Source organism: Rousettus aegyptiacus, unplaced genomic scaffold (genome assembly GCF_014176215.1).
Source record: "Rousettus aegyptiacus isolate mRouAeg1 unplaced genomic scaffold, mRouAeg1.p scaffold_m13_p_3, whole genome shotgun sequence".
Lineage (NCBI taxonomy): Eukaryota > Metazoa > Chordata > Mammalia > Chiroptera > Pteropodidae > Rousettus > Rousettus aegyptiacus.
This window is the reverse complement of record NW_023416306.1, coordinates 30,740,838-30,750,794: the sequence shown is the minus strand read 5'-3', so window position 1 is coordinate 30,750,794 and position 9,957 is coordinate 30,740,838. Positions and strand designations below refer to the sequence as shown.

Here is a 9,957-nt window from a genome sequence, read left to right as displayed (position 1 = left end):
TGGCGGTAACTGACAAGCTCAGACATATTTAGAAAACCCCGTGTGTTTGCAGTTCTTTCCCAGAACTCACATCCTTTTATCACATTGCGCAGATTGAAGTTCAGGTTTAATTAATTTCCCCCAAAGCTCTTGGACATGGGTTTGGCTTCCTGGCTCTAGGTTCTTTTCAGCATAAATTAAATTGGTTTGTTTTCTTATATGGCAGGTCAGTAACATCTCAGTTTCTGTCTCAGATACTCAGAACTCTGTCTATATGCTCCCATCCTCACTCCTTCTCTCCCTGCACTTGGGGGTGCAGGTCGAACCCCGGTCCAAGCCAAGTACTACTGTGATTGTCATTCCTGGACTCACTCGTTCCCTGTAGCTAATAGGCCTGGAGGTGGGGCACAGGCAAGAGCTACAGCACCCTTCCAGATGAGTTCTCCAAAAAGATCTAACACAACTAACAGGGAACAGAGAGGGGGAGATTCTGTCATTTGCTTTTGACATTCTATCACACTATTTATGTGCTTTTGATAAATACAATGTACCTCCTCAAGGCTGGAGCCCTATGGCACTCCTCTAAAAGGCTCCTCTCTGGATGTGGCTGTGTACAGAAGTCATCAAGGAATTTTGCCTGTGGGATACCTGGCCATTCTTCCTTGTCAATGCTATCCTCATGTCCCCATTGCTCCTCTGGTCCCAAGGACACCTTGGGAAGCCACGATAGAATTCAAGTCTGACTTTTACCTTCAACTGACTTTAGACAAAGTCCATCCTTCTCTGCTTAAGTCCCTTTATCCACTGTTCAGGGGAGGGCTTGGAGGAGCTGTGTGGAATGCTGACCAGCCTTAAGGGTGGGTTAAAGTTCCTTCCCTAGATAGGAATGACATTTTAACTTCCCTCTTGCCTTCCCTTAACACACCACGGTGCAGAGAAGGAGCAGACAGACAACTCTGCTTAGAGATATAGATTGTATTTTGGGTTGCGTTCTTACACCCCTGCACATTAATGAAAATAACAGTAGCAGCCCTCTTCAAGGGATGCAGAGGCTGGGGGGCCTACAAAGTCTTTTGATTGTGCTGAATCTTCTTGAACACACCAACGTTTCCCTCTGATGTGAGCGTTGAAATTTAGGGTGGATTTCCTGGATGAGTGGCACAAGCCACTCGAGGACAGTGCTGAGCGCAGTGGCGGTGGTGGCCCAACACTGAGGCAAAGTGGAATTCATGGGAAAGAGAGCGGTGCCGGAGCTTACTGCCTGGGGAATGGGGCCCATCTGAGAAGGCCAGGCCCATCTGCTTCTCAGCGGGGGAAGACTGGGCCTTGGGGTCATCTCTTGTCTTCTCTGCCTTAGTTCGCCCCATGGGACTTTTGGCTGTAGCTAGCCTCTTTTCTACATTTTCTTTTCTGGTATTGACCACTTTCTCGGCTGTCAAGAACATGGATTCCTTGTGTGCTTTGCCTTTTGTCTTGACATTAATACATTGCAGAAAGATTTTCATTTTATTTTTCAAGCTCGAATCTAGAAGGCTGGGCCTCTTATGAGTACGAGCTGGCATCGGCTGCCTCTGCAAAACCTTCCCTTGCAAAGTTTGGCCCTGTAATGGCTTATGAGAGATGAGATGAGCCAGGAAAGGCTGACTCTGTGATGCTTGTGGCACCGCAGGCTGGGCATTCTCAGGAACTTTGGCTGGTTTGAGGATGCCACTGAGACTAGTTTGACTGTCTCGCAAGTCATTCTCCTCAGATTCCTTTCCTCCTGGAGGTAGCTCTGAGGGCTGAAGCTGAGAACAATACTGGAGACTATATTGACAGGAAAAACCAAAGTGAAAGATATGTTTTCGTCGCCTGGGGTTATGAGGTTTCCTGCTCAGAAGCAGCCCGTCTGGCCTCTGGACTTCGGCAGGGCGGCTTTCTTCTCTTGTAGAGAGCACAATCCCTGCATCTCCTCCGTGATCTCCTGCCAATTTGCGTTTCCCTGGGTCCTCTTCCTTTTCTGTCAGTGTGGGGACTTGGGCTGAGCCCTCGCTCTTGCCAGGGCTGTGGGGCTCAGTGCTCCTTGGCTCCGCCAGGCCAGGGTTGTTCACACTGGCCTCCAGCTGAACACAAAGCACCTGGGCCTCTGTCATGTCTCCACTGGGTTGTGAGATATTGGAGGACCAGTGAGCAGAACCATTGGATGCTGCTCTGGAACTAGGTTGCTTCTGGTTTTCTTGCACTGCCTTTAACTGAATGGTCAGCTGTTTAAGATGGAGCCATTCTGGATCTGGGGCAAGAGAGGTATCTGATGGGATGAGGAGCTCCTGGAGCAATGTTTTCCCTTGGTTGTTCGGACTCTCAAGAGACTCCTGTGTGGATGTGTTCTCTGGGATTGCTACGGTTTGTTCCCTGGACTCCCTTGCCTTTACAGGAATTCCCCATTGTATCTCTAGGATCTTCTTTCTCAGGTGGAAATTTAATTTGGCCAAGATAGCTTTCTTAAGTGAGTAGGGGCTAGTAGGCTCTGTCTGGCTTTTTGGAGGCTCCACCTTGGTCATTTCCTCTACCGGCTCTTCAGCCTGGGACTCATCTGCAGTGTCAGCCCAAGCCTCGTCGGCATCTTGCAAGCATGGCTCAGGACTTAGACACTGCTCTTCAGATGAGATCATCTGAGTCAGAGGTTCTGTTAGGACCTTGACAGGCTCAGGCACCACCTCTGAGATTATAGGTTGCGTAATGATTGCTGGGGCCATGGCCTTGGAGAGAGCCACATAATAAAGAGCAGGGAGCCCTGACAAGAAGGCCAGATATTTGTGCCGTAAAGTCATCTCCAGTTTCTTGATAGCTTCCTTGGATAGGGCTTGGGGCAGCTTAGAATGTTCATCCGGTGAGGCCTTTTGCTGCTGACCGAGGTCTGGTGGTATCAATGGCATAACTTTCTGTTGTTGGTCAGGGTCGGTTGCCGCCTGTTGCTCCAGGGTTTTGCTTTCTGGGATGCAGGTTAGGGGAGCCTCTTCTAGACCCCCAGGAATTATGCATGCCCAAGACCTATAAACATGGGCAGGGACCTTGCCCTTGTGGATCTGTCCACACTTGGAGGTGATGTGGTTCTGTAGTTTTGCCTTGGCCTGGGCAAACGAGCACGACATGGTGACTGACACTGTGTCCTCAAAGGCCGAGAAAGGGTCACCAGCACCAGGGGCTTCTAGGGCTGAGGATTGGGCAGCACTCACATTGGCTAGGGCTGTACCACTCCAGGGCAGAGTCTGCTGGTGAGCACGGGACAGGAGCAACTGGAAGGACTGCTGGCTTTTGTGGGGCAGGCCCCAGCGATGGTGAATCAACTGCCTCTGGAGGTGGAATTCCAGCAGCCTCCGGGCATGCTCCGGGAAGAAGAGTAGTTCCCTTGTGAGGACAGAGATGGGCCTTCCTGGCCAGGAAGTTTTCGCAGTCTCAAGAGACTGGGATTCATCACAAGGCTCATACTGCACGGGGCTATGGGTGTGCTGAGATCTCTGAAAAACAGCTGGCAAACCCCACTGAAGCTGGAGCTGCCTCTGTAGCAGGTGCCATTCCAAGGCTTCACACTCGGCCAGAGTCAGAAATGGGACCTTGATCTGAGCTCCTTGCTCATCAGACGGAGTGACCCAATTTGGGGAGGATTGGGAAGAGGGGGAGGCTGACTGAGGTGGAGTTTTAGGCAGCAGAGGGAGGAAAGAGAGCTCCTTAAAGAGAAAAGGGTCCTTCAAGGGGAGCTTGGACATGCTCCCATTGCTGGAGAGGCCTTGAGGGCCCAAGGGAGTGTCAACGAGGGACTCACTGTGCAGAGAAGGGAGTCCACAGAACAGCTGGCTGTATTTCTGCTGCAAATGGTGCACTGAGTCATTAGCCTGTTGCCCAGAATGTGGATAGAGGCCACTTAAGTCTTCAAGGGCTGGAGAGGGCAAGGCTAGAGCCACATGGTTTGGGGTTTGCTGGTAGTAGTGTGTTTGTATTTGGTCCATAGTGGACCATTCAGAGACCCAGAATGCCTGGGTAGCCTGGCCAGCCATACATGATCCCCAAGTCTGGTAGGAAATGGTCCCAAGTTTGTTTACAGATAACTCAGAAGTATCATTCTGGATGAAAGAAACTGACTGGTTATTTACAGGTTGATACAACAATGGCGAGTTTGGCATAAGCTGCCTCAGGGACTCTTCCACACGTCTGGGCAGCCCCCACCTCTGGAAATGCATCCATTTTTTTACATGTAACTCAAGGAGCCTCAGAACTTCAGGACTGAGGAATGACACGTGGGCAGGGATGACAGCGACCACAGGCAAGGCCATAGGTTGTGTCGGGGTAGTGGTTTCTTGGTTCTGGGTCAGCAGAGAGACCTGGGAATTTAAGGGCTGCTGACCTTGGTTCCCATAGAGAAGGTTGAGGTTGTGCTGCAACAGCTCCTGCTGGTTCACTGGAATCCTAGTTCCCTCCAACCCTGAAGAAGACGTAGTCTCTGGGCCCCTGGGCATCTCTGGCTCTTGTAATGCCTGTCCTAGTTGGAGGTGTTCAGCCCAATAATCTTGCTTGCTGTTGGAACCAGCTGACCAGGAAGCTGATTTGGTTAATGATTTCTGAGCTATTATTTGTGACACTGAAGAGACTTCAGATGAAAATGAAAGCTCTTTGGAGCATGTGGAATAGTGCTCCAGCCTCTGCTCAAAATATACATTAGTCATGGACAAAACCTCTGGGCAAGAGGAGCCATGCGATGGCCCCAATGAAGTGGGAGAGATCAATGTGTTCTCACCTGCTAACAAATGCTGGATCTCTAGAGCCAAAGCATTGCAGGTTTGGCAGCAGGTGTCTGCACAAAGAAGCTTCCGCACACTTCCCTCCTGAGGAAGCCAGCCCTGGCTGGGAGAGGAAACATGGCAACAGTTAATGATGGAATGACAAGTGCCTTTTTGGAAGCGAAGCATGAGGCCTGGAGATAGTCCTGTCCTCTCCTAGTCCTGTAAGCCCTAGGGTCTGCATCTCCTGGGCATTTACTCCTCTATTTTTTTCTCAGAAAATGTAATTCGTGGAGGGCTGGGGTGAGGGTCTGGTGCTTGTTGGGCAAGGTCTCAGACAATCCATGGGAGCACAGTGCCATGGGAGACTGGGAGGTGGAGTGAGTCCTCTGTTGGGATCTGTTGAGAAGCTAAACCAGGAAAAGGGAACAAGGAAGGGGGAACCAATGTTTGGCTGATGGGGCATCTCCAAGGATATCACTAGGTTGAACCTGGAGTCTGTCTTGTTTGGGGCTAAGAAAGCTATAGCCTGGTAGGTAGAGTTTGCAAATTGTGGAAAATGAGATTCTTGCGGAAACTCTGCTTTCTTGAGACAGTAAGGTGTACACAACACATCTTGGGAGACAATCCCATTCTCTGGAGTTTTTAAGAAGAGGATGAGATCATAAGCTCCTGGCTGAGGGCTATCCCAGGAACTGGCCTCTTTGAAGACAGAACCAGAGTGACTTTTTAATGCACATATTTATTCATTCTCCTGCCTGCATAACTTGTCTTGTGGCTGAGTGCAAACCCATAGAGAGTGTTTAATGAATTATGCAGTAGTCAAATCCCAAACTACAGGAGCTCAGAGCAGAACTGGGAGACTCCTCCCTCCTGAGACATCTGAACTCCCCTCTGTCCTGGCACCCTCTCAACCAGTGCTCCAGCCTCTGCTGTGTCTGGCTCCCTCCCAGCTATTATCCCTCTCCTCATCCCTGCCCCAGGACCAGCACAGAAATCATCATAGGCCAGATTGGAGTCGGGAGACTAGGAAGAGCAAGAGATCACCTTTTCATGATAGAGAGCAGCTTCCATGGCTTCTCAGCTTCTTTCCAGGAAAGTCTCCTAGCTGAGAAACCAGGAGACAGTGTTATGTGGAACAGGAGAGGCTTCACGGATATCCTATAGGCAGCTGAAGGCCTTTGAATGAGAGGAGACTGAAAACCCCAATACTCAATGCTCTAAGGCATGTCTGGGTATAACCAGTTACCATGTGTTGTGCGTGAGCTAATTCTATCAGTCCTTTACAACCACACTGTGACTGAGGCAGGATCTTCAGATCCCCATTTCATGGATAAAAGACAGAGATGAAGTAACATCCACAGGGTTGTAATAAACGACACAGTTAAAGACTTCTGCCCTACTTCCTCATTCTATTCCCTGCAGGTAAGGTGGAGAATTTTGGAACATTCTCAGGCCCAGATTTCCCACCCAAGGAATTATTCTGGGAGAATTTGTCAACTTGGGGAATTAGACATTTCGGTGATTAGAGCACCTGCCTCTTGACACTGGAAGTCAAAGAGGGACAGGATCTATGGGGATCTCATTCACAGTAGAGGCCAGTCATAGAAGAAAATGTACTTTACCTCTTGATGCTGCATCTCTAGCCCTTTGCCTGACTTTTCGGTGACGCTTAAAGACAAAAAAGTTAATGTATGAAGATGGGGCACCATTTCTTGTTCATGTCCAAAATAAGTTAAAGCTAATATACACTTTCCAATCCCTTTTTATTTATCTGTATTTTATTTACTTGCATAACTTCCCTTTCTGTACTCCATCTTTTTCACTCCAACATTTCTCTTTTCTGTTTGCTTCTATTCATTTTAGGGCTATCCATACTCTGTACCTCCCATTTATTTTTAGGAGAAATTCCACTTGAGGGTTATGATGAAACAAAAGAAAGAGTGGAACACATTAAAGAGTTTGCAGTTCTACCAGACAAAAGACTTCAGCTTATAAATACCTTAATGGACCACCAACCAGAAGAATCCCCCATACTGGAAGATCCCTTCTGAGATCCAGTGAGATAGATTCCATTTCATTTAGATCTCAACCCAAGGTAGATAGAGACACCCTTAATTTTTCAATTAGAATACACGTCAGAGATGGGCTGGTAGGAATCATTTCTAGGATCTGAGAAGAGAAGTATCACGTTAGTAATTGAACGTATGGTATAAAAATTGGCAGAAGGAGAGTCTTTGAGGTCTTATAAGCTTTTTAGCTGAGAATTAGTTAATTCAATTGTGGTCATAGTGTTTTCCTACCCAGCAGCAGCTCCTTTTAGGTTCCAAAGTTAATCCATGGTAACTCCTTTTCACTTGCCAGATAATTAGGATAATAATGAAGATGGAGCCATATGTATATAAGGAATATCCAATATCCCACAGAACAACATGGCTCAACATGGTCTAAACCTCATTTGCATGAGAAGACCAGACATCCCTGTATCAAGGAATTCAGGATCCTGGTTCCTAATGACCCCCAATGCTGTGCCTTGCCAGGTCCGCCTCACAGACCATGGAACTGGGCCATTAGATTGCATCACAAAGCCCTTCTGTTTCACAAGGTGCGTGCAGTGTCAGAGACTTTGATCTGTCTTAGGGAAGCTTATGTGGCGATTCCGTCTGTAGGTGAGGATGTCTGGTTGTCTGTGAGGGTTACAGAGCCAAAGACAAAGGTGCCCACTCACAGGCAGTGTCTATGCTCTCGCTTTGTCTTCACTCTCCATACCCTACACCAGCCTGATGGCTTGGCTGTCTCTTTCATGACAACTGTCTGGTCACTCATCCCCAGAAAATAGAGTGTTTCGGAACACAGGGTGCCTTTTGAGGAAGAGCGTTGAAGGACTCTCCACCAACTCTTCCGCCTGTACTAGAAATGTATCTGAAAGGCACACACAAGCTGAGGGAGGGCAGAGTCTTGTCGTAGCTGGGAAATGGAGAACTTTGATATTACAAGCAATATGTGATGGGAAATCAGAGGTGCATGAAGAGGACCATGGCTGATGTGACAGGGAAAGGCAAGGGTGGTAGTGTCTCTGAATGCCATAATGGGAGGCAGGAAGAAATGCCTCCCGATCTGTGTGGCCTCAAGGTTGCAGATGGGTGGGAAGGTATTGTAAATACTGCTTTCTATGGAGACACACTAATGAGACTCATATATCGAGTTCTTTTAAGAGTTGATTTTGTAGAGCTTTTGCAATTATATTTTCTTTAGGAAATTGCTGCTGTTCTTTACCCTAGTTTTACCAAGGAGGGTGGTGCAGATATAAAGAAAATGAGGTTGTGAAATGGTTGGTTTTGGAGTAAAATCATCTATTAGTGCAACTGCCCATTTGAGAGATATGGAAATATATGGGATATGAATCCAGACAGCTGTTAAATGATTTCTCTTACAAGGTTCAGCAGCTGCATGAACTGAACAGATGATTTAGCCAATGGTTGAGTCTTACCAGGCAAGAATTATGGACAGAAAAGAGGAGCAAGAGGTTTTTGGTGTTTTAAACAGATCATTTTTAGTGCTAGGTCATGGATTGGCTCCAGGCTGGCTAAGAAGGGAAGTAAACATATGCTAAAGGTGTAAGATAGTGAACAAGTTTAGTCATTGAACTGAAATTCATTATAGCCCCAAAAAGGTGACAACCCAGATGTCTATGAGCTGATAAATGAATAAATAAAATGTTGTATCCATAAGATGGAAAATTATTTGCCAATAAAAAGACATGAAGTACCAGTATATGCTACAACATGGGTGAACCATGAAAACATTATGTTAAATAAAAGAAGCCAGTCACAAAGACCACATATTGTATTATTCCATTTAAATGAAATGTCCAGAAAAGGCAAATACAGATAAACAGTATATTAGTTTCCTAGGTCTAGCGGTGAGGGGAAGCAGAAAGTGGGGCTATGGTGTGGTTATAAGGTTTCTTATTAGAGTAAGAAAAGATTCTAAAATTGATTATGATGATGGTTGCAGAACTCTGCAAATATACTAAAAAATGCTGAATTATTAACTTTAAATGGTTGAATTGTATGGTATACGAATTACATCTCAATAAAGCTGTTATTTTTAAAAATTGAAATAAAGGCTTTAGACATACAAAATCTGAAAGACTTCATCACTAAGAGTAATCCCCTACAATAAATGTTAAAGGCAATTATTCAAGCAGAAGAAATTAGTACAAGATAGAAATAAGAAACACAAAAAGGAATGAAGATAACTAGAAATGTTAAGAACACAGGTAAACCTTTATTTTGCCTACTATATCTCTTTAAAGATACTTGACTGAACAGAAATAATGATAATAATGTGTTGTATGTTTTTAAATATATAAATAAGTAAAATGTATGACGATACCACCAAAGGCATGAAGAAATAGAAATACACTATTGTAAAGTTCTCATACAATACATGAAGTATAGTATCACTTGAAGGTAGTTGCTAATAAGTTAAAGGATTAAACTGTAAACCCTAACACAACCACCAAAACAACAAAACAAGTATTTATAGAAAGATCCAACAAATGAGATAAATGGAATCATAGAAAATGTTAATTAAAAAGTAGGCAGAAGAAGAAGAAAAATGGAACAAAGCATACAGAAAATGAATAGCAAGATGGTAGACTTAAGCCAAATCATATCAATAATAACAATAATATAAATGGTTTGAACAGCTCAATTAAAAAGCAGAGGTTATATGATTAAAAAAGCAAAACCTAGCTGTTTTACATTTTATATTTAAAATGTTTCTGACTACAAGAAACATTTTAAATATAAAAACACAAATCAGTTAAAAGTATAGAAAAAGATATACTGTGCCAATTCTAATAAAAAAGAAAGCTGCAGTGGTCATATTAACATCAGACAACGATTTCAAAGCAAGGATTAAATTAATTTTGTAATGATAAATGGGTCGGTTAATAAAGAGGACATAATAATTCAAAACAATTATGCTCCAAAAAACAGAGCTTCGAATTAAATAAAGTTATAGGACTGAAGGAGAAATAAATCTATTATATTCAGATATTTCAGTATCCCTTTCTTAATAACTGATAGAATAAGTAAAAGAAAATCAGTAAAATATAAAAGGTTTGAACAATGCTACCAATGAACTTAATACAGACATGTATAGGAACATTCCACTCAAAACAGCATAATACACATTTTTTTCAAGTGCACATGAA

At 44.7% G+C, this 9,957-nt stretch overlaps 1 protein-coding gene across 1 annotated transcript; it reads right to left on the bottom strand.

Moving 5' to 3' along the window:
• Positions 1 to 1,112: 1,112 nt before the first annotated feature.
• LOC107502726 (protein FAM205A-like) lies at positions 1,113 to 7,177 on the bottom strand. The gene is made up of 4 exons (XM_016130192.2): positions 7,037 to 7,177; positions 6,359 to 6,404; positions 5,781 to 5,841; positions 1,113 to 4,857 (listed from the first exon to the last, which is right to left on the bottom strand). Exons 1-4 carry the CDS (start codon positions 7,175 to 7,177, stop codon positions 1,113 to 1,115), a joined length of 3,993 nt encoding a protein of 1,330 aa, XP_015985678.2.
• Positions 7,178 to 9,957: the final 2,780 nt, after the last annotated feature.

Coding starts and splice junctions, on each gene's coding strand:
- LOC107502726 (XM_016130192.2), bottom strand. CDS start 7,177: ATGTTGAGCCATGTTGTTCTGTGGGATATTGGATATTCCTTATATACA. Junction 6,405..7,036: donor CTAAAAGGAGCTGCTGCTGG/GTAGGAAAACAC, acceptor TTTGTCTTTAAG/CGTCACCGAAAAGTCAGGCA. Junction 4,858..5,780: donor CTGCTCTCTATCATGAAAAG/GTGATCTCTTGC, acceptor TTCCTCTCCCAG/CCAGGGCTGGCTTCCTCAGG.